At 43.2% G+C, this 23,674-nt stretch overlaps 3 protein-coding genes across 5 annotated transcripts in view; 2 read left to right on the plus strand and 1 right to left on the minus strand.

The window, feature by feature from the left end:
• SACM1L (SAC1 like phosphatidylinositide phosphatase) overlaps positions 1-7,865 on the plus strand; it is a 31,263-nt gene extending 23,398 nt beyond the window's left edge. Inside the window, exons 13-20 of the mRNA XM_027675627.1 lie at positions 275-373; positions 2,925-3,063; positions 3,292-3,361; positions 3,451-3,523; positions 3,961-4,054; positions 4,133-4,225; positions 4,916-4,973; positions 5,783-7,865. Of these exons, the coding sequence (XP_027531428.1) occupies positions 275-373; positions 2,925-3,063; positions 3,292-3,361; positions 3,451-3,523; positions 3,961-4,054; positions 4,133-4,225; positions 4,916-4,973; positions 5,783-5,919 (763 nt within the window). The 3' untranslated portion in view covers positions 5,920-7,865. The remainder of the gene's footprint in view (positions 1-274; positions 374-2,924; positions 3,064-3,291; positions 3,362-3,450; positions 3,524-3,960; positions 4,055-4,132; positions 4,226-4,915; positions 4,974-5,782) is intronic.
• Positions 7,866-9,194: 1,329 nt separating this feature from the next.
• Positions 9,195-16,103, plus strand: SNRPD1 (small nuclear ribonucleoprotein D1 polypeptide). The gene is made up of 4 exons (XM_027675644.1): positions 9,195-9,331; positions 9,880-9,956; positions 12,893-13,084; positions 15,456-16,103. Exons 1-4 carry the CDS (start codon positions 9,318-9,320, stop codon positions 15,530-15,532), a joined length of 360 nt encoding a protein of 119 aa, XP_027531445.1. The 5' UTR covers positions 9,195-9,317; the 3' UTR covers positions 15,533-16,103.
• The window catches only part of SLC6A20 (solute carrier family 6 member 20), an 18,837-nt gene continuing 11,106 nt past the window's right edge, over positions 15,944-23,674 (minus strand). For 2 of the 3 annotated variants that reach the window (XM_027675625.1, XM_027675624.1), the window contains exons 5-12: positions 23,460-23,674; positions 22,396-22,506; positions 21,748-21,989; positions 20,684-20,846; positions 20,068-20,272; positions 19,173-19,332; positions 17,981-18,146; positions 16,904-17,053 (exon numbers count right to left, since the gene is read on the minus strand). The exon at positions 23,460-23,674 is cut by the window's right edge and continues 26 nt beyond it. In XM_027675625.1, the coding sequence (XP_027531426.1) occupies positions 16,904-17,053; positions 17,981-18,146; positions 19,173-19,332; positions 20,068-20,272; positions 20,684-20,846; positions 21,748-21,989; positions 22,396-22,506; positions 23,460-23,674 (1,412 nt within the window). Of the gene's footprint in view, positions 17,054-17,980; positions 18,147-19,172; positions 19,333-20,067; positions 20,273-20,683; positions 20,847-21,747; positions 21,990-22,395; positions 22,507-23,459 lie in introns of all 3 variants that reach the window. The other variant, XM_027675623.1, reaches the window with a different exon arrangement.

Below are 23,674 nucleotides of genomic sequence, written 5' to 3' on the forward strand. Positions count from 1 at the left end.
GGAGGAAAACTACTAGCCAGAGCATAGAGTGAGTAATTTGGAATGGAAGTTGCATTTTGGAAAGAATTGTATATTATGTCACCATGCACACTAAGGATGCAGCTTCAGGAAGATTACAGAGCACTGACAAAATCCATAGATTTGCTGGAAACCATCACTAAAGAAAAACAAATCCTCTGTCACTACCTGTTTTATAGATCAAACTTTTGCTGAGTTTTCTGAAACCATTACTGCAGTACATATGATATGAAAAGGTGCTTCTCTCTCTGACCAGATACGTAGCATTTGACTTCCATAAAGAGTGCAGTCGGATGAGGTGGGATCGACTTCAGATTTTGATGGATCAACTAGCAGAACAACAAGATGAGTTTAGGTAAGGCTCTGCAGTTCTTTCACTTCTGTACTGTTGAAATGAGACCACTTCCTCATAGTTGCTATTGTCTTGCATTCAGATGCAGTGAGACAGATCTGTAATCTTCCATGAAGATGGATTTGTGTACATTAGTGTTTCCATGTCTCTGATCTCTTGCTCATAGCACATGGAAGGTTAGAGACCTGGTGGGGGGTAAGTTGTAGAGCCCTTGTTCTGTCTCAAAATGGTTCTGAGAAGTGTAGCAACACTGAGTTGTGAGAAGAGCTGCCTTTGTAACGTTGGTTAAAGATTAGACGAAGTTCCATACTGAAGCCATTTAAGAAGTCTGCTTAAGTGATATTTTTTTTACCCAATACTAATTCCATGTGTTGTTGACAGCAAACTATTCTGTCACAGTCAAACACTTAGTGCTCCTTCCACAGGCACCTGTAAAAGTGTTTTCTCTAACACACATTGTTGTGGCACCAAATCTTGCGCAGCACTGATAGTCAGCCTTTGCTAACATAAGTAACCCACAAGGAAACATTCTCATTTTCTCAAGTCATAAAAGTACACTTTATGTCCAAATCAATTTAAATTTTTAGTCCCACAAGTGTGTTGTTTTTAGGCACTTCTTGGTCTTTGCTACTCCTAGATATGTGGATTGCTAGGGAAATGGTTTACTTTGTTCTGCTTTCCTGATTGATTGCTTTCTTCCTATTCCTGAAGTCTTGTGCCTAAAACATGAAGTAGATCAGCTAAAACATTACAGCACTGGCAGTGGCATAGTCTATCCTAACAAAATAAAATGAGGTGAGCTGTGGACTAGAATAGAGTCTTGTTACTGAAATCTCTTGCTTGGAATAAAGGCTATGGGAATAGTGTAAATTAATCAGAAGATAGTGGATATTCGCTGCCCACCACAAAACAAAAATAAAAAAGACCTTAAAGACCCATGAAGACCTGAAGGATAAATTGGCTTTGGGTACTTCAAATAAGGAGAAATAAGACTGTAGGTTTTTCCTATACAGCAAGAGTCATTTATTCTTAGAATTAATGCTGAATCCCCTAACTTGTTTACTGCCACCTGCCATAGGAGGCTTAGAAAAGAGCCATGTTTCCTTGAAATGAAGAAAAACAGAGAAAAGAAAAGGTCATGCATCTCTAAAACAAGATAAAAAAATTGAAGACTCTTCCTCAAGATTAGGCTACCTTTTTATTATATCTAGTGTGACTGTTGTTTAAATGGGAACAGAAAAGCCTGAGTTTTGATCTTAGAAAATAGTTCTGCAACCCCAAGGGAGGTAAACAACTCTATTTTCTGCAGGTTAAATCCGATTGTGAAAGATCTGTCAGAAAGAAGAGCTACGTTTGAAGAGGTGCTTTTAAAATTTTTTAGAGCAACTAGAGGAGATGCAGGACTTCAGTAGATATTTCTGGTTAATAAGATAATTTATTATTATTCTAATATCAGTTCTAGGCAAAACTTGAGGGGAGAAAGGGGGGAAATGAAAATTTCACAAGTATTATTATCTGCTTTAATCATACAATGATGTAAATCATGGTTTAACCAAACTAGTTCTCCAAGAATGATGAAAATGGCTCTTAAAAAGACAACACAAGGTTGACCACAGTAAATTTTAAGTCTCTTGATTGTAGCAGTGCATGACTCTAGACTTGATAATCTTAAAATGTTCTACAGTAACAGTGGATCATATGCTAGTCCACATTCAGAGTTCATAACTACATATTAATTTAATATGTAGAATATGACCTGTAAATCTGTAGACAGATGGAAGTTTCGTGCTGTGGCAGAACTAGTGGAATTCTGTCCCATTCACACATCCAACTGATAACTAGATTGGCATTTTTGATTTACCACCTCAGTATTGGAATACTTGCATGCAATTCCATATTTAAAATGAGCTGTTTGTTTTCAACTACTGGAAACACCTGGTTTGGTGGATTTAAAAGACAGGTAACAATTAGCATATGCAGTTGCAAGAGGGAACATCTGGCTCCCCAGATGTTCTCATAATGGAGAGAATAGTACATGATGGTAGCAGATTTCAGTAGTGGCCTGTAAAAAATCTGAATCCCTTCCTGGAAGAAGTCTGCCTGGCAACTTACATGAGATTTTTATGCAGTGGTAACTGGATTGAACCTTGTGACCAGGTATATTCAAACTTGCTTACTTTTGCTGTAACACTCTGCTAATGATCTTGATATCTGTGGAGCTGGGACACTAAAATAACTAGAAAAAAAATAAATAAAGTGTAAGTCACTGATTTTTGTAACGGAAGCTGCTTTCCAGTGGCATAAACCAGCATTTGCTTGTTGGCTTTCTAAATGGTAAGAGTAAATACTAAATGTTCTCTATCTATTGATGTTGTTTTTCAGTATGGGAGGGGAAGAATCAAGGAGAAGGAGGCATCAAAGTTCAAAGACATGGCCAAGAACACTTGATATGCTCAAGATAACTCCATTTTGGTTGTTAGGATATTTACTTCTGGAAACTTGTGCTTTATAGGGACTGTTATCTATAAATACTTATGTGTCTTTTATGTGTTAGTTATTTTCTAGTGGATTCGGATGGTAAAATTGTGACTCAGCAGGAAGGAATATTCCGCAGTAACTGCATGGACTGCCTTGATCGGACTAATGTGATCCAGAGCTTATTGGCGCGCCGATCTCTTCAGGCCCAGCTTCAGGTAAATATGTTATTCTTGTTTAATAAGCTGGAAGAGGAGAGATGCTTTCTGTTTGGAACAGAAATGTAATTTTAACACTACAGCAAGAGCTTGCATACTGGAGTTACTGTACTGCTTACTTGAAATGCATTGACTTGACTCTAGTTTAACAGATACAGCTTTTTCTGAAAGCAAATCCTAATTTTTCTAGCAAACTACTAGTGAGCCTCAGTATGCTTTTTGTTTCAGAGGTTAGGTGTTCTGCATGTTGGACAGAGAATTGAAGAGCAAGCAGACTTTGAGAAAATCTACAAAAATGGTAGGCTGTTTATACGGTTCAAACAATAACTTTTCTCCAAACAGGGTACATAACTTCCTTAATATTTCTTAATGTCTTCCTATCCACAGCATGGGCTGATAACGCTAATGCTTGTGCCAAACAATATGCTGGAACTGGTGCCTTAAAGACCGATTACACAAGGTAAGTCAGCCTTTCTTGTAAAGGCCTTCTGGGTTTTTGGGCATGTTTGGGATTTTCTTTAAGTCTTCATATCTGAGAAAGTTATTAATCTGGGACTTACGGCATAAATGAATTTTGTAGCAGTTCAGTTGGTAAAATGTCAGACTAAAATCTACCGAACACCATTCTTTTCTGTGTTTATATGGAAGAAGAAAAGGCTATCTGAAAATAAAACCAAGAAAGTGTGCTGTGAAGAGGCACACTTATATTCTGTGATGGAGACAAGTGCCATTTTATTTTGAAACTTTGTTACAAGCAGAGGGAGCACTAGATAAATGTATTTCCATGCAGGTATTCATCTAACATAGTACACATTTCGATAATGACAGAACTGTAAATCTGTAATTATCTTCCTGAATTTATATGTTTAAAATACTTTTCACAACTTCCTTTTGCAGAACTGGGAAGAGAACTCAGTGGGGCTTAATAATGGATGGCTGGAACTCATTAATACGTTACTACAAAAACAATTTTTCTGATGGTTTTAGACAAGTAAGTTAAGTTTTTAACTGTGGGGAAGTGTATTTGATAAATGTGGCTGTGCATTTTAACTTTTGCCCTCCCTTTCAGGATGCGATTGATCTTTTTCTTGGAAATTATTCAGTGGATGAAGTAGAACCTGCTAGTCCTCTACATGTCAAGAAAGACTGGAAATTTTTAGCTGTGAGTATGGAGACTTTATTTGTGATTGGAGAAACGTGTACAACCATTTAGTAGTCACTTGCTTGACATGACTAGTAGGACTTGTCTGTTTAGTCATGAAGCATCCCTATAATCTGGTTATGTTTCTATAATACCTGCTTGTAGGATTAAACCCAGACTGTTCCTTTGACAGAAAATGGAGTGTCCTTGAGGTATTGGAAAAACTGCTGCTTGCTTTTTAAAAATCTGCTTCATCAAGTGGAAAGGGGGAAATTCTGTTAGTCACCATCAGTGACTGTTTCCTTCTGCAGAAGAATCTTGTGAAGATTTTTTTTCTCACACTTCATGCAGAACCCCACTTCTTATTCTTTTTTCACCCTCCCCCTTCTGTTTTGTGAAATGGGATTTGGGGACATTATGGGTTTCACTAGTAGCTGGTGCTTGGGTTTGGGTTTTTTTTTTAACAAAACACAAACCTCAATCTCTTTTAATGCACACAAGGTGTATTTTAATTAATACATAATTTAGAAAGTGTTCAGTAACTTTGGAGCTATCCAAACTTTTATTTGTACCTGAATGCAGGTGAATTGAGAATTAAAGCAACTTCATTGTAAAGCAAGTAAATAGCTTTGCAGTACAACCTATCTTGAAGAAAATTAAGAAATAAATGTGCTGGTATATCAAGCGATTATTCTTTTTCTCTTTCCTCAGTTGCCTATTATTATGGTGGTTGCTTTCTCCATGTGCATTATTTGTTTGCTAATGGCTGGTAAGTCACTATTGGTTTTAATTCCATAAAATTGGCTTGTTTCTGTGTGAGCTTCATGTAAATGGTTACCAGTAACTATTGAGTATAAAATTGCTGACCCTGAGATTAGCTCAGTTGTTCAGAGCATTGTGCTAATGACACCAAGGTTGTGGGTTTGATCCCTGTATGGACCATTCACTTAAAAATTGGACTCGATCCTTGTGGGTCCCTTCCAACTCAGAAGATTCTGTGATTCTGCTTCTCAATCATTCTAAAAAGTGTTTGAGGATTAGCACTAAATCAGTAGTGTGGAAAAAAAATGAGGTGCTATATAAAGCAATGTTAAAACTCGTGTAGAAGTCACTTAAGGGACAGTTAGTTGTCCCCAAATTTAGTTGCACCTGAGTAGACATCTAGCTTTATTGTAGGCTGAATGAATCCCCAAAGGAATACCTGTGTAATTTTGGGCAGAAGTACAGTTCAAAGCAGTCAGATATAGGCATAAGCCTGTTCTGGTGGATGCTCCCTTAATCTAAATCTGTGTTAGGATTGGTGAAGGTTTTTGCCTTCTGCTTTTTCCTTGAATTTTCCAACATTAGTGTCAGTAGAGTTCTTGACTGACTTCCTTAGATGTCTGCTCGATGTGTTCCAAGAACTGTGTGGCAAACACAATTTTTTCCTAGGTAAGGAAATAGAAAAAGACCTGTGAAAAACTTCTGACTTCATTTGACAACAGATCTCTGACAAAGGCTTTGAAATATTTTGCTTTTGGACTGAAGTAAAACTCTGGAAATAATGAACTAAAAGGTTTATCTCACTCTTCTTCACAGGTGATACATGGACTGAGACATTGGCCTATGTGCTTTTCTGGGGAAGTGCAAGCTTTGGAACTTTTGCTATCATCCTTTATAATGGCAAGGATTTTGTAGATGCACCCAAGCTGGTCCAGAAAGAGAAGATGGACTGAATTTGTGTGTGTGGAAAGCGGCTTAGTACTGAGGATTCTTCAGGCCACACTTGGAGTCTCTACTGACCTGCTTTCCACACCAAGTAGTGCTCTGTTGGACATTTTTCCTTGGCATTGGGGGGGTGGGGGTAAGGAAACCATGTCCTGTGGTGGTGGTAGCTTTCAACTGAGACCTGACTTGACAGTCTTAGTTGCAATGGTCTTTGGAATATTGCATTAGTGGACAGGGCTCCACTCTTACTGGGGTAAAGCAAAGACAAAAGTCAGCTTTTTGGTGTCTGGAACATCTTAAAGCTTAAGTGGACTGCTTAAGTTTATGGTCCATCTGGGCTGTTTCAGCTGCTTTTTCTGATCTTGACAGGAGAGAGCTCTGATGCTGTTCATGTGTCAAAGTACCCAAATGTTGAAGCATTAATAATGGAGCATCTGATAGTGGTCTCTGAACAAATATGGCTTTGTACCAATGAAAAGTCTAGGTCCAGACTTACAGCTGGATTACATTTGTTGTGGTAGAGTCCATGTTAAGGAGTCCTTCGTGCATATTTGTGTGTGGATTCTTTTCACTAAATACAAAAGGTTTTTTGAATTCTAATGCTATTCTAAAGTGAGGTTTTTGTCCTGTCTTGTTTATCTAGAACTGATGCAATATTCTGCTAATCATTGTTGGGTGAAAGGGCAGTGTAATTGGATGTTCCTGAAGTTGCAAATGTCTTGCACTGTTTCAATACTACAGTCTCCATATGAAAATTCAGTAGTTAGCAAGTTAAAATATAGAATTTTCTTTCTAAAGATGTAAACAGAATCAAAGAATGTAAAAGTCCTTTGCAGTGTTTATTGAACCTTCCTTATGCTAAAGTTCCAAAGTATTCCATTACTTTTAAGAATGGGTTACAACATAAAAGGTGAACTTCATATTGTTTTGCTACTCAGCTGCTTCTATCCTTGGTTATATTGAAATAATTTATCAAAGAAGGAATAACCTGAGGAGAAACGTTCAGTCTAAACTCCAAGTTTGCACTTGGGAGGAGCAGCTTGCTTTTCATGCATGATACTGTAACACACACTTTAAAAAAAAAAAAAGGAGGAAAAAAAAAGCTGCTGACTAATTCATGCTGGTTAATATGTCTTTAAATTTAGTGCTTCCAAGCTGTATAAAAATAAGGACCAATTTTAAGCTATTTTGTCACTTAATTTTATATGGTTTGTTCAAAACCTGACATGGAACTTGCTTAAGGCGCTGTGCATTGTTTAATATTTCCTGTAAGTACAGCTGTATATTCAGATTGCGAGTATAAAATTTAAATGGGGGGAAGGGAGAAACATGTAGAATACTACTAGAACTAGCACAGTTGTCACTATTGAAGCTAGAACACAAAACACTGATACTCCAGTGTTCCCTTGTGTTATGACTGAAAATATGTACAGGGTTTATTGTTTGTTTTTTTTTTGCAACTGTTCATTTAACCTTGAATGTTTCTGGAGGCCTCTCTGGGTTTTGTGAAAACATAACCTGTTCATGAGCACTAGTCTTGCAAAGTACCTGTTTGCTTCTAGATGCTGTAATGGAAATACCAGTTGGTGGTTAACTGGAAAATCCTGTAACTTAAAATTTTTAAAGGTGAACTCCCTCATAGGCACGAAGTACAAGAACACCATAGACTCAAAATTTGAAAGTAATGGTTCTGATGGCTCATTGGCAGGTAGAGTTTGAAACTTGGCTCGGTTGTCTTGCAGTCTAGAACTAAGTTGTTGCATCTTTGATGAAGAAGTTGTTGCAGCAAAGACCAAACTTGAATTGCTAATATAAAAGGCTTGTAAGACATAAAATAATGTAGGTTTTAGAAGTTGGAAGGCATCTGTATTTCAGTGCTTTGCAAAGAGTCTGTATTTCTAAATCACAAATGGTGTACTCCTTAATGACAATAAAATGTTCAACTTTTTCTAGATGTACTGTCTCTGTTACATTTTGTGTGTTGGAGTAGACTGTTCCCAAGTTGCTCCTTAGAAAATGTTTCTCACTCAAAGGATGCTTCGGTTTTGTGTCTGCTCACGAGCAAGTGGTGATCGTGGTCTGCTGTGCTTAAATATTGATGATCTGACACTGTGCTCAAAGTCAGTTTTCACTAGTGTCATGTTCCAGTCTTCACTGCTGTGTCTGGATCTCAGTCTGAGAGCTACTGTGGTTGGAGTTCTCCAGTGCTGCATCCCAGGTATCACTTCTCCTCAGTGCCAATGGCTCTTTGCCTCTTCCCTCACCAGGGCACTTCAGAGAGTTTTATTGACCAGAGCAAGAGGTGCTTGGGGTGAAAATTCAAGCTATCTTCTCTCTTTTACTCTCACTAGGTGAATAGATTCACACACACACAAAATTATTGCTATTACAACTTTGGATCCTGAAGCTGTAATTTTTTTTTTTTTAATAAACTAGTTCCTTACAGGTACTTGGCCTTGGGTTGGGTTTGGTTTGGGAAATTTTTTTTTTAAGTTCAAAGGTTTAAAATTAAGTACTTTTTTTTCCCCTAAAAATATATTTTAATTAAGTAAGGCAACTATAGCTGTGAAACCTTAATGAAAAGCCTGGTTTTCACAGACTGAGCACAGTACTCATTCTCCTTCTTCCATCCATCTCCCCCCTTCTTCCATCTCCCAGTGCCAGTAGATCAAAGGAGGAAATCCTCCCCCTGTACTCAGCCCTGGTGAGAGGCTGCATCTGGAGTGCTGTGTCCAGTTCTGGGCTCCTCAGTACAATAGAGGCGTGGAGCTCCTGGAGTGGGTTCAGTGTAGGGCTACAAGGATGACTGGGGGACTGGAGCATCTGTCATGAGGAAAGGCTGAGGAAGCTGGGCCTGTTCAGCCTCAGAAAAGAGAACTGAGAGGGGATCTCATCAGGGTCTGTAAACGTCTGAAGGGAGGATGCCAAGAGGATGAAGCCAGGCTCTGCTCGGTGGTGCCAAGCAATAGGACAAGAGGCAACAGGTAGAAACTTATACACAGGAAGTTCCACTTGAATATGTGGAACAACTTCTTTCTGTGGGAGTGTTTGTGCACTGGAACAGGTTGCCCAGAGAGGTTGTGGATCTCCCTCACTGGAGGTATTTAAGAACCGTCTGGACTCAATCCTGTGTCCTGGACTCTAGGACGACCCTGCTTGAGCAGAGAGGTTGGACCAGACGGCTCTCAGTGCTCCTTTCCAACCTCCCGCGCTCTGTGAGTCTGTGATTCCTCCACGCCGCAGGGGGGCGCTGTCCCCGCGCCTCCCGATCGCCGAAGAGAGCGGCCCTTCCTGGCGCGCGCGGCCCATCCCGACTCTACCGAGAGCTCCCTGGGCTCCGCTCTGCCCGGGGCTCTGCTCTGCCCGGGGCTCCCGCCCGCCGCTCCGCCCGGCGCCGCCCGCCGACATGAAGCTCGTCAGGTGAGCGGGTGGGCTCGGATGGGGGCCGATGGAGGCGGATTGACCGCGCCCGCCCGCGCCGGCGGCCCCAGGCGAGCCCGCGCTCTGCGGCCCCACCGCGGCCCCCCCCGCACTGCGGGGACGGGAACGGCCCCGGGATGGGCCCTGCGGGGGCTGCTGGCGGCGGGGCCCCGCTCTGCCGGGCCGCGCTCCCGCCCCGGGGCCTGCGCGGGTCTCTCAGCAAAGCCCCCCGGTTTTGGGGGGAATCCTCTCCCCCCGATGGGGATAGCGTTGCCTTGCCGGCATGCTGATAAGCTATAAAATGGTTCCTTCTTTGTGTAATAATGGCTGTTTCGCCGGGAAATAGGCGCTGGGTCCGGGAGTGTCCCAGCTTCCCGTGGCTGGGCGGGACGTAGGGTTTGTCACTGAAACATTCCCAGCAGAATCCGCGGGCGCCGTCTCTGAGAGCTCGGGATGAGCGGGTGCTTGGTGTGCAGGCTGTTAAACACGTACGGCTTTGTGTGGGAGTGATGGGTTTGGGTTTTTTTGAACGCTTTTTCAATTCGCAGGTTTCTGATGAAGCTGAGCCATGAGACTGTGACCATCGAGCTGAAGAATGGGACGCAGGTGCATGGAACGATCACAGGTACGGCAGGATAGGAGGCTGTAGCGAAGTGTTCCCAGTCGCCTTTCGGCAAACAATTGGCAGCCACGGCTCGGATTGAGCTTTTTTTTGTCCTGTGCTCCCTCTTGCGGGGACCCGCGCTGGAATAAAAGCTTTTGAATTCACGTATCTGTGTGGAAGCGCGAGGTGCGTTTGTGTTTGTGTCTGGATATTGTCGGAAGTTGCTGGGAAGAGTCAGGAGCTGTGACCAGCCAGCATTCCGTAGGCAACCATGAAAATACTGGGTAATTTCAATGGATCACAGATTGTCTTTGATCTGTATTAGTGGGTGAGTTCACCCGTGGTTAGCCAGAGTATATTTTGTGATTATCTTTCTCTGTTTTTAAGGTGCTGCTGGGAGGCTGTAAATTCATTGTAGCACTGGGAGCCTCTGAGCCTGACTGGGCTTTGCCTCCAAACAGGCTCAGGGGGAAGGAAGTAAACTTTCCCAAACCATCACAAAGCCAGTGCAAGCGTGTTGTAGTCTCTTAGAATTTTAGCAGCATGATCACAGAATCATGAAATGGTTTGGGTTGGAAGGGACCTTAACGATCATCTAGTTCCAACCCCAGTGCCATGGACAGAGACACTTCCCGCTAGACCAGGTTGCTCAGAGCCCCATCCAGCCTGATCTTGAACACTGCCAAGGATGGGACATCACAGCTTCTCTGGGAAAACTGTTCCAGTGGTAATGTGGATGAAGTGGTTTTACTGCTGTATCAAACAGGTAGTGGGTATGCAGCTAAACTTCTGTAAGATGTTTCGGTGCCTCAGAATTTCACTTCAATAAAAATGTTGCAGCTGAATCACCTGAAGAGGGACTTATTTTTTCAATGGTAGCACAGATAAATGCCAAAGGTTAAGTGCTGATGTGGTCTTCACGTTGGTTACATTTTGTACATAGGCAGTTCTAATCAAAAACATAATTATTTCTGTTGAACATGTTTTTACTCTGTTTAAGGTGAACTTAGATGCAAGTACATATTTGCATATATTTGCATTGATTTAATAAGATTGTGGGTTTGAAAATGTGAAGCTGGATGTGGAATTCAGGGCAAAAAGGAATCCTGTCAATGAGAGTATGCCCCCCTGCTGCTGCCAGGGGTCTGTCATGTTAGTTTGTGGGTGTTATTGTTTAGCAGATGCTTCTTCGTTTCACTGAACTGAAAGTTGTAGGGAAAGTCCTTATGGTTTAGTATATGGTTCTCATGTATTAAAAAATGTGCAAACTATTTTGTTTGCTTTAATAATCTCAGTGAGGGACATTGTTCTGAGGGTGTTCCTGTGAGCTTTACTTCAGAGACATCAGGTATGTGGGTGGTGCAGATTGTGTTTAACAAGGCAAACCCTCACAGGTGAGCTGAGGAAGGTGCTTTATCTCCTTTCCTACACTCACCTCAGGCAACTTTTAAAAGCTCTTCTGCTGAGACACTCTTTAAAAAAAAGTACAACTCCGTCAAGTTTGAATTTTATTCCAGAGGATTGCTTAGGTGCTTTTTTGGCCAGTAGCAATCTGTGGAGATTTGTCAGAGTTCAAAACAGGCATTATTTTGCAGCCAGGTCCGTCAGCTTTGATTAGAGGCGAGTGCACCACCCTGGTACCCGATTGCAGCATGCTTTGTTGAACCCAGCCAGGTGGGAAGCAAACACACTGCTGGTCTCCTGACCTCACTGCTCTTTCAGGCTTAATTGTTGAGCAAAGCTTCTCTCATTTACTGCTAAGAACCTGCAAAAACTTGGAATGCAGTCCATATTTCTCAAACTGCAGTCTTCCCTTTACAGTGGTCGGTGAACTGTGTTCATAATTGCTGTGCTGTTGGATTGTGCAATCTCTTCGGGGGGTTGGCCAGAGCTGGGTTGCCAAAGAGGCAGGTTTCATATAATACACCTTACATGAACCAAGGGTCTGGGTCAGGTGGAGCGGAGGAGCCAGAGCTCTGTAAAATCCAGAAGGAGGAGGATGAGGACGGAGGAAGTACATGGAATAAGCACAGCACAGTGGTTCTTCTGGTTCTGGGCTGATGGTCACTTGTGTTACTTACCTTGGTAACACATTTTACAGTTTATTTTTATCACAAAGGGTTGTTTGTACAGAAGTTTGAACACATTAAAATTTTGCTCCTGTGGGTGCCTTGTCGCTGAATTAGCAGGTGTTTGTAAACAGCAGTGTCAATCTTTTGTCTCTGTTTTGATTTGAAAAAGTTACTCTTGTTTTCATCTTTGTAGCTGGAGATCAAATCCCATGGAGAGCTCGTCATATGCAAAATAAAAACTTTTTAATTGCTTCTCATGACTGTTATTTAATACATGCATCTAACTGAGATAGTTTCCGTTTTGGGATTACGCATAGCACAGCATAGTGGGCACAGTACTGATTCCATACAATTCTTACATACTGGCTGTTCTCAGAGTGTGTGAGCACAATGGTTGTTCCTTACAGGAGGGTATTTTGTGTACTTTCGTAGTAGATACCACTCTGGTATTGGATGTATTTTATCAGAAAATAAATGCTGCTTTGGTGGTTGGATTTTCCTAAGGCTTACAGAAAAACCTCAGAGGTTTTACTTGTATTTAAAGTAGTAAGGACAGTATTAGACTTCTGTAATAAACAGCAGTTTATTTGTTTTTCAGAACTGATTTAATCATTGGCTACTAGATGTTTAGCCACTGGCTACCTGGCTATTGCCAGGACCTAGATAAAGCTCTCTAGCAATAACATGTTAAAGGCACCCATTGATATCTTATTGGGCATAATTTAAGAGAGAAAAAGACACGTAGTTTCATTCCATTAGAGGGTGAATTATTTAATGAGTGGCAGAAGCAGGTATTAATGATCAGGCTAGATCTTGAAGCATGTGCATTCTTAAAAATAGGCAACAAGAGACCTCATCCCTGAAATCAGGCTTGTGTTGTTTCAGGAGTGGATGTCAGCATGAATACACATCTCAAAGCAGTGAAAATGACACTGAAGAACAGAGAACCTGTACAGCTGGAGACGCTGAGTATTCGAGGGAATAATATCCGCTACTTCATTCTGCCGGACAGTTTGCCTCTGGATACTTTGCTAGTGGATGTTGAACCAAAAGTCAAATCCAAGAAAAGAGAAGCAGGTTAGTTTGTGCTTTCCTGTGTTTGTTCTGCCTTTGTATGCAGTTTAGTCCTCTGAATCTGAAGACATCTGATTTGAGTGTCTTAATGTCTGCATTTGGTGTCTAATTCCTTCCTCTTTGAGGGTTTGATACTACACTGGTTTAATCTGCCTTTCCCACCTTCTTGACATCTGCAGAGCGTTCATTCACATGAAATTATGCGTATGGCTTTTCATGCATCTGGTTTTAAAAATGTAAATGTTTTGCAGCTTGAGTAAATCTTCACCTATCTCAGTCTCAGAGTTGGCAACAGAGATTTACACTTTTCTGAGTGTCTGCTGGGTTTCCCCAGTTTGTATGGGGAGCTTCACATAGACTAATAAGAAAGTACAGGACGGTATCTCAAACAGTACTGAATGGTTCAACTGAAATTTGATGGTGGATAAAAATGGTATCTCTGAGAACTGGATTTGAGAGACCTGAGAACCTGAGGGAGTCTAGGCTGTATATTCCAATGAGCACATCTCTAGCTTTGGTTCCCAGGAGTGTTCCACTCTGCTCTTCCTGGAACTTTTTTCTCAAAAAACTGTTGAACAAAAATCTTTTCCTTAGAAGCCAAACGTTATAGAGAGTAATTCAGTTTTAATCCAGACTATTAAAGATCAATATCCAGTAAACCCCAGAATATCTGTAGCAGTATATATTTTGCCCAGCAGTTAGTCTGTGTATTTTTAAAATAGCAAGCTGTGAGTGAAAGCTAATTGTGCTCTAAAGTAGTGCTGTACCCTTTCTCCTGCAATTAGTGTGTAAGTATGTGGATCTGCAGTGTGTTATGCATTAGTGTGCTCACGTTTCTGATGTGGTGTGAGGAGCCCTTGGGTGCATCACCAAGTGCAAGCGCTGTAGCTGTTGTCTCTATAGAGAATACGGATAAAACCCCAAGGGGATTTTGCTCCTCTCACGTCCATTAAAAACAATCTGACTACATGGAGAAATGAGTGTGATTGGATTGCTTTTTTTCCTGAACCCCAGAGTGTTTGGTTCTTTGAGGGAAGCAGCTGTGATAGCCCCAGTTACCTCCGTTTGATGCTCGCTGCATCCACAGCGTGCAGAAGCACTCTGACTGCAGCTGTGTTGTGCTGCCTTAATCCGTAATCGCTCTTCAGCTTCAGGAGTGTAAAGCCCATGGTCTGTCCTTGGCAAGTGGAATTGTCAGTGGAAGGCAGGATGCTGGCTGTGCTTGTATGTGGCACATGTGCTTTGGGTCCAGGTGTGCTGGCGCTTAGCAAATGCAGCTCTCTAGTGATGCACATAGCTGCTGCCATCATTTAGTCAGGTGTTGACACTTCCGTGGAAATTACAGAGTCAGTCTATTATCAGCAAAAAAATGACACCTTGCTTCTGTGAAATTTGCCCTGTGCCTCTGCTCTTTCTGTCTTTGCTGCATTTGTGACCTACATGCCAGAATAATCCACAGCCTGCTCTGTGAAGGGGTGTTAGTGTGTGTCTCTTACTGAGCCACCCATTTCTGCAGAGTTTTTAGTATCTTTGTGAGCCCTGCACTCATAAACATGATTGAAATGAACCCGTAATTTCTTAAGTTTGTAGGGTGGCCTAGCAACTGGGTGGGTCAAGTCACGTTTCTTTAGGAGAAACGGGTGCAATGGCACGTTATCACTGTATGGATCATGCAACCTTCAGCAGTTGCAGCCTGAATTACCCTGTACTTTTGTCTTCCCTTTACCATTAAATAACAGTAATTAAAACTGGGGGTACACAGCCAAGACCTTGGCCTCAGAGTCACGTTTGAAATTGGCAGAGGTATCACTGAAAATAGCTGTTTGGTGGTGGGATCCCTTCAAAATGCTGCCCTTCCACATGGTGCCTGAGAATGGTGAGCTTGGAAATCACACCATGTTAAAACTCTCATTTCCCCTAAGCAGAGTATTTAATAAACCACAATGAGAGCTGTGGCCAAAAAAAAAAAAAATCTTATCCTCTGTACTGTATAGTAACAAAATACTCGTCTTGCATACACTTTTTCTGATCCCTTCTGGAAAATGAGATTTTATGAAAACAAAAAAGAGGAGGAATCCTAGTTCCCTCTCAGACCTACCCTAGCACTTGGGAGCAGCCAGCTGTTACATCCCCTTGTTTTCTGCAGTGAAGCCAAGGACAGACAGTAGTCTGTGGAAGTTGTATACTGAAAAACCCAGTATTAAAGATGAAAATATTGCCTGAGGCTTACTGAGCGTTAAAAGACTTAATGTCTGACTTAATGTCTCATCACATGGAAGCAGTGTAGTGTTTATGCTCGATACAGAATGTTTTAATCAAAATGAAAGTATTCCTGGGTCTCACTTGATTTATCCTTTTTCTTTCACCTGCTAAGTTGCTGGAAGAGGCCGTGGCAGAGGCCGTGGCAGAGGCCGAGGTCGTGGAAGAGGAAGAGGAGGCCCAAGACGATAACTTCTCATCACGCAACTGTTACCAAATTCTGGGCAATTTCAGATATTTTTTTGTACAGGTCTTGTTTATGGTATCCATTTTTAATAAACTGAAATGTGAAAAGGTCGTCTTTCCTTTGTTAGCAGAGCCTGGGGAGGGAGGTGTGTCCTGTTTCCAGGGGCTGTTACAGACTAAGCAGGTCTTGTTGGTGTTGGTTGTCACTGTCCAGATTTGGCACACCCCTGAAGGCTGTACAATTGCCTCTTGCTTTTTGCCCCAGAACGAGAGACTTGCGTTGTTGTGCTTTAACGATGTTTGAAATTAATCCTTCTTTTGTAAGGCACTTCCGTCTTCTAATGGTTACATAGTTAAGACACTGTATAAAGAACCCCCATCCCATGAGTGTTTCTCAAATGTTCTTCAGAGTGACTATTTTAAAGTTCATAGATCTAATTTTAATGTTTTCTATTATATGAAGCTTACAATTTAAACATGTTGCTTTCTTTATAAAACATTTACATAGGGAAATTAACCAGGTCCGTGGAACTGCTGGATTGTTACATCTGATGATTAAAGAACACCTGGATATGAACTTTGTCAAAGCTAATTATATGGCATACTTTTGTTTGGGTGGGGCTCATAAAGCAGCTTTATCACAGATACCTTCTAGTGTACTTAAAGTGCATCCCTAGAAAATACAAAGTACAGCATAGTGCACAGTTATGTACTGGAATTGGAAGCTTACTTCTTGGGGGGAAAGAACTTGTGCAACTCATATATATGTTTGCATATATATATATAAACTGCTTTGCTGAACAGCAGTATAAAAGAAGCCATGTTGGCCACATTTATCTCCCAATACCATGCTACTGATTTCTCCCATGTAGGAAAGGGATTATCACATTCTCACTGGCAGACTTCAACTATTTCCTCTGTTGATGAAATACAGATGTCATTTCAAATAAAGTGCACTCTTAAGTGCAGCTGTCTTGAATGGGTAAAGGATATTTGCTGGTACTTTGGTGCAGGAACATGCTTAGTTGGTTGCTCATGTTTCCGCACAGGCAGTGCTACAACAAAGTGGAAAAGAATTACCTAACATTGTGTAATGGGCTGATGTGCTGGTTAATTTATGCTAATTAGCATTTTGTGAGCTGCTCTTCTGGTTTCCCCCCTCATACATAGGCTATTTTAAAGCTTCATCTTGTTACAGAAGAGCTTTTTTTTTCCCAAACCATCATGGAACCTCCCAAGAGCACTTTTTGGTCAATATAGCACCCACCATTCTCAACTCTATAAATAGCTGCTACAAATAATGGTTGCTGCTGTCTTCCAGAAGTGCCCTGTCACTGATGACGGGGGTAAGGTCTTCCCAAATCCAGCTGTCAGCATTCATGCAACTGTTGAAACTCTTTCCCTCTTCAGTCTCTTCCTTATAAAAGTCATTAGTGCCCCCAGGGGTATGCACATGGTGGATGCTGCCACCAGCAGCCCGATCACCGCGAGGGCGTAGCCTGGGTAATCCTTTGTCACCAGCTGCCCCTGCAAGGGAGAGAAGCAGTGTTGGATCTGTGGGATTTGTGGTTTTGAGAGTCCAGGAGTCGGGTCAGGAGCAAAGCTATGCACACGGATCTAAGTGAGACTTCTGAGAAGCACTTTCTGGCTGTGCCAGCCCACAACTGCCCTCAGTGCTGTTCTTTGCCCAACCACCTTGAAACTGACAACAAGAACAGAGCTGCTGACAACAGGATTGGGGGAAATTTCTGCAAGCTTTGGGAAAGAGCAGATTTTGGCTTGATTTGTGTCTCTTAATGAGGTGGCTGGACCCTGACCTCTGTCAGGCCTCCGTGTTCCTCTCCTGGAGGCTGTGGGCTCATGCTGACACCCAGTCAACAGACCAGGCCCACCATGGGTCCTAAATTGTTTTTGTGTCATGGCCAATTACATATTTTGTTTCTGCACAATGGGAACATTTCCACAAAAGGTTATGGAACCAGTGATTACTTATCCAATAGTAATTACTCTGTGATAAATACACAGTTCAGTATTCGTACAAAAGTGTTCTTGGCCATGAAGAAAAATGGATATGGAAATTATGAAAACCATTCCAGCAGCAGTTTGATTCTTTTAAAATACCAGTAATTTTGTTCAAAATAATACACTTTGAAAGTAGGTTTTTTTTGTTTAAAGTGGTTTTTGAAAGATATTTGGGTCTTCAACATTAATAATGTTTTACTGTATGAAGGAATTGATTAAGAATCAGAGGGATGTTAGTTGATTTTACAGAATCATGGCATCATCATTAGGTCAAGTTTTCCTTGTTTTTCCTTTCCACAAATTTAGGGGTTGGCCCTCACTCTAGCTGCAAGCTTTCTAGTTTTGTGGAACGGTTTAGTTAGTTAAGAAGGCTGTATCCTTGCAGGAACTAGGGAAAGTTTAAAAAGCAAAAACCCCTCAAAACTATTTTACCTGTGTGGCATCCCACGCTTGGTATTGCAAGGTTCCTGTGAGGATATAGTCGGTGAGGTAAAATATAAACAGGCTTATAATTAGCAGAGGACTAACAAAGGCCCATATAATTTTCCAATACCAGTTTGGCTTGCGTCCAATCATGGTGTAAAGATCTTTCTCAAATCTGTGTTGAAAAAAAACCAAAAGCATGTTTTTGAGAACAGCTGCATATGTTCAATCGATACCTTTTTCTGAGTTACTTCAAAACCACCTGCAGAATTCCATGTCAGATGAGAAAGGGGAGTACAGTTCACCACAAATGAGCAGAGAGGTATTGTCTGAAGAACTGGCTCACCAGACTCAGCATGAGGGTGAAATCAAAACAGACAGTGGGACTTCCAAGAGAACCCCAAACTGCAGAGAGTAGCTAGAAATAGGTACAGCAAGAAAAGTTCTGGCTTGAATATAAGTTCAGAGTGTTTCTGATGTCAGTTAAGAGAGAAAAGCAATGACACTCAAGTATTGTGGAGGAAACTGCTGGGTTTTGTGTAGTTGAGTTGTTCTCACTGCTGTCTTTGAGGAAGTACTAATACTGGGGATTGTACCTAAAATCTCACAGGAGACCTGGATCTGACTGGAAGGCTTTGAACTCATCAAGGACATAATACCCTTGTAGGTGCCTGTACACGTACTTTGCTGGCAGACTAACAAAGAAAATGCTGAAGCCTTTTCCTTTAGATGCCATAAGCACAAACACCTCTGCTGTTCAAAACCTTTCCTGATGCCAAAGCTTACTTTTGCCCACAAGGGATGACTTGGGACACCAGCAGTCTGTGAGGTGACCACCTTTGAAACCAGACTTACTGGCACTGTTGTGCTCATGCTGAACTACTGTCACAGGAGGAGCAGAGTTTTGGCAGAAGGTGCTCTTGAGACCGAAGACCAGAGCAGGGAGCAGGTGCGTACAGCTCATTAGCACTTGCCTGCCAGCAGAGGTGGTGTCAGCCCACCCTGGCCCCTGTACAGCCCTGAACCAAGGCCCTGGAAGGGGTCTGCAGGGCAGGGGAGACCCCCATCGCCTTGCTGATACTATAGCATAGGACAAACATACAGCCTAGGGCAGTATTTTTATTCTTAGCCCGGCATGTCCTGGCTCTTGGCCACTCCCCCTGCTATCCCACTGTAAAGAAAGGAGGATTCAAGCTTTTACCTTCTTATCCCATAGATGTAACACACAGCGATGGTTTCTACTAGCACGATGAGCAGCAGAGAGAGGGTGGCTGCATAGTCATTGAATATGTCAAACCAGTAGTTTCCAGCCTCCATGGTGAAGATCAGGCCAATCACACAGTTAATGAAACACACAACACCTGCATGGATAAAAGAGAGACCCTGCCATTACACTTGGAAGTCTAATTGTGTGTGGGAAATGTCATACTCCTTGTGACTAAAAAACGCGTAGAATTTCTGCTGAGCAGCTTTCTCTGAGGAGAAGGATAATTTCTTTTCCCTTACGGAAAAGATCTGTCTCTTTGCATGTGTGACTGTGCTGGTGTGTCCTTAAACTGCTCTCCAGACCTGCATAGTCACAGGACGTCACTCCAGAAACAGTCAAGACAACGAAGTCTTGGCTATAGCCTTGTCACATGGTGCTGCCACTGGGCACCCTGCTAAAACAGGTTTTAAGATGGGACAACTGATTTCCATGCCTGAACAGGAGCACGTATTACTTTTGGCCAAAGACAGGTGTTTCGCAGTTGGGATACTGGTGATGTGACTAAAGAGCTGCTCACTGCAAGTATCTTTACACCTGTACTGTCTCTTTGAGTTTCACCAGTCAGTAGACACCATTATGAAGGAGTTGGGGTATGTGGGGAAGCCTGTAAATACACAGCCACAATTGTGCTAGTGCTTTGGGAGCTCCGGAGGGGAAGGGCTTTGAAGGCAGGGCAGGATTTCACAAAGGCAGGCAAACCTTTCCAGCAGCATATTTACTATTCCCTGCTCCACTCAAGGTCAGAGGGGGCCCCTCAGTGGCAGTGGAACACCAAAGCCTTTGCACACACACACTGTGCGGCCCACACTGTGACACGGTGGGCGCTTACCTGAGATCACCTCCTTGGGGAAGCGGGCGCCAATGACTCTGCTGTCGGTCAGCGGTGTGAGGATGGCGGCCATGTTCCCCAGCATGCTGCCAATGCCCAGCATCAGCAGCATGAAGAAGTAGAGCACAGAGTACAGCTGGGGCACCTCCATGTTTTTGATCGCTTCAGAATAGACTATAAATGCCAGTCCTGTCCCCTGGACAGCCTGTCAGAGAGAAGGGGAGAAAAATGAGTTACAGGCAGCTCCTTATCCTTGATAAAGGACATAAGATGGACATAAGAGAGTGACTCTGTGTCGTGACAAGGTACACGAGCTGTGGTGGTTGTGCACAGCAAAAGCAGATGAGATTCTTGCCAGTTTATCCAAACTGCACGGACACTGGCATAGTGCCACTTGTAGCAAAAAAACATTTACCCCAAATCTTTGTGACCTGCCCTGTTCCACAGCCAGAGCCAGCAGTCAGACTGCACTGCCACCCAGCTCAGCTGCTAACCACCCAGGCAAGCCCCTTGCCCCATCCTGACGAGTAGAAATGATCTCCAGCCCTGGTCAGGCTTGCATGGGGCTGCCCGGGCTCAGTGGGAGGAGAGGAGACAGCACAAAGTGGCAACTCACCGTGTCTAGCTCAGCTTCTAAGCTGCAGTTTTTAATCTGAGGCGCTAATTGGGCATATTCCTGTGGGAAGGTGGCCATGAGGTAGTCTTTCTTCTCACTGAGGTTGTCCGCTGTCAAAGAGCCTTCCTCCAGGTCAAAAGCGTTCAGCAGCAGCAGGATCACTCTGGGAAGGATTGCAGGCATTTAATGGCTTTCAGGCCCAGAACACCTCATCCCCTTCTCCATCAGTGTCCAGGACACCTCATCCCCTTCTCCATCAGTCCCCACATGTGGATGTCCTGCTGGCCCCAGGGATCCAGTCTCCCCAGGTGAGAGCCATGGCACTTCCAGAATGGGATATGGGCGATCTTGCGCTTATCTGTGCTTTGTAGGAAGCAGCTCCTGCACCCACACTGTGCTCCCAGGCAGGTATTTTGGGTGCCAGCCAGTGCTGACTGGCGTCTCTTCCCCTTTGCCCTCCAATCTCACGTCCACACCCCATCAACTTAATGAGCCTTTTGGCAACAAGCAGGGACTAGAAGCTTGGTTTCCTCTCTGATCAGCAGATAGATTGAAAGCTCTAAAAATATGAGTAAAAGTGTAACTGCTGCAGGCCCTGTGCCAGGGACTTCATGCAAGCTTGCTGCCTCAGGACACAATCCTGCAGGCTCCTAGGCACCTCCAGAGCATCAGAGCCAAGGAGGCTGAGCTCCTGGAACAGGGCTTAGCCTTAATAGTGGGGTGTCTGAGCATTGCTGCATTTTATTAATCAGTCCCCCCCACTCCCTGCGACATGTGCCAGGACCAGAACACAGGGGACAGTGCCTCTGTGACTTGCCCAGGCAAACATCCTCTTGACAAGGCCCGTGCCTGGAAGCAGCACCCAGGTGTCAAAAGGCAAGTCGCTCTGACCTTTCATCTCGAGCTTCATCGCTTTAAATAGCTCCATTAGCTTTATTAGAGCAGTATCGGGTCTGGTCTTGGGGCAGTGCTGGCAGCACTGCATGCTGTTATTTATTTACCTCCCCTCTCACCTGCCCCAGAATGGCTTGCAGTGGGAAATGAGCGGAACACCAGGCTCTTACTTGTTTATACAGCTCTCATAGTTAAATGTCGCCTTGAAGCCGTAGATGGAGAAGGTCACAATGCTGGCAAAGATGGAGGTGGTGCTGTTGATGAGTGAGACAATGATGGCGTGTCTCTCACAGTTGTTGCTGGGCTCGTTGTAGCTGGCAAAGGCAATGAGGCTGCCGAAGCCAAGGCCCAGCGAGAAGAAGATCTGCGTGGCAGCGCTGATCCACGCCTTGGGGTTTGTCAGCTGCTCCAGCTGCAAAGCCAGACCCAGAGAGTGAGAGCATGAAGCTACATATGGATTCCCAGCAATGCCCCTTCCAGGCTGCATGGGTGGGGACAGGGATGGGTTCCTTTGTGCACTTGTTTTAGTTCAGGGGTTTTTTTGGGCAGGGTTACTTATATGACTGAAAGTAATATGCTATAGGCTATGCCAATGGGCAGGTCTTTTTCTGCAGGAGAAAGCAAGCAGCTTATAGGCACCATGGCAGAGCAGCTGCCACTCCACTCCCAATCCTGGAAATCGCCAGGGTTTCCAACTGACTGACCTACACTACTGCTGCAAAAATTCAATATAAGGAAGAGCATCAACAGCTTTTAAAAACCTACACGTTCAGTAACTAATAAGATTTCATGAAAAATTCAATAGAGGTTTTCTGTACCTTTGGTGTGAACATGTAGACAAGCCCGTTCACAGCTCCATGAAGTGTTAATCCTCTGATGAGGTATATGATGAGAACACAGTATGGCAAAGAGGCTGTCACATAGACGACCTGAGGAAGGAGGGGAAACATCTTGGTCTAAAGAATACGTAAGACAAAGCTAATCCACTACGGTCAGTCTTATTTACTTTACATAAATAATTTCAATTATTGTGTTTGTTCTTGTGTAATAATCTTTAAAGAAATATTTTCAGACAAATCTAACTTTAGATTTACATTTTAGGGAAGCAAGTTTTTATTAAAAATGAAGACTTGTGCTACTGTTCCCAAGGTCTTCTCTTTGACTGGAAATCAAACAAAAGTCTAAAATATTTGCAGCATTCACAAATTCAGTTCTGCATCATTTAGTGGAGTAACAGCAGTGTGCAACTGCCTATTAAGAACTCATTAGGCAAAGGTCTTCATCATTTGCTCTATGAGCAGACCTCATAGAAGGTCAAAATCAAACTTGAATTGAATCAAATTGAATCAAAATTGAATGGAATTAGTTGCAACAAGTTTAAGAGGTTATTCTTAGTTTATAGTCTCTTGGCTTTCTGTGTTTGGCTAAGACGATTTGGGGATTACAGCCCTCAGCTTGCTGCTTAGTGCAGGCTCAGCCAGGACATTGGGGTTTTTCTTCCCACTTCCTCATAACTTGTGCTGTGAATAAAAGGGGAGCAAATCATGCCCAGTAGATGTCTTTTTTTTCTTGCAAAAGACCAAGGAATAGACGTCTCCTGACATGGCTCTGCTGTGGCAGACAGCTTTCCTCACAGCCAGCAGCCTGGCCGTGGTTTTGCTGCATTTACAGGACTTTTCTGGATTATTTTTTTAGTATCACTCAGTGTTTTGGTTGATCCTGCTTGAATTGCAACTTGACAGGGCAGTAGAGGCAGCAGAGCTCGGTGCTCTGGGAGAGGTGCCATGACCCCAAGTAGCAGCAGCCATGGCCACTGCTTTGGGCACTCGTTTGCCCTCCCCACATCCTGCCCAGGCTCGGCAGGGCTGTGCCCCTTTCTCACCTTGCCGGTGGAGGCGGTGCCGCGGAGGATGCAGAGGTAAACCACCAGCCAGGCCAGTGTCAGGCAGAGCGCCTGCTCCCACTGCACGCTCCCGCTGGCCTCCAGCGATGGAGAGATGTTCAGGGTCTGCCGGTACCAGAAGTACTGGGTGGATGACGTCCTCTCACACTCCTCCTCGTAGCCGGTGCGGTTGCTGTTGAGGGGGCAGGTGGCCC

This window comes from Neopelma chrysocephalum, unplaced genomic scaffold, assembly GCF_003984885.1.
Source record: "Neopelma chrysocephalum unplaced genomic scaffold, ASM398488v2 Primary Assembly neopelma1_26, whole genome shotgun sequence".
Lineage (NCBI taxonomy): Eukaryota > Metazoa > Chordata > Aves > Passeriformes > Pipridae > Neopelma > Neopelma chrysocephalum.

Bases quoted from the DNA above. Each gene is read 5' to 3' on its own strand.
- SNRPD1 (XM_027675644.1), top strand. The intron at 9,957-12,892 runs GTACGGCAGGAT...GTGTTGTTTCAG, and splicing joins GGTGCATGGAACGATCACAG to GAGTGGATGTCAGCATGAAT. The intron at 13,085-15,455 runs GTTAGTTTGTGC...TCACCTGCTAAG, and splicing joins ATCCAAGAAAAGAGAAGCAG to TTGCTGGAAGAGGCCGTGGC.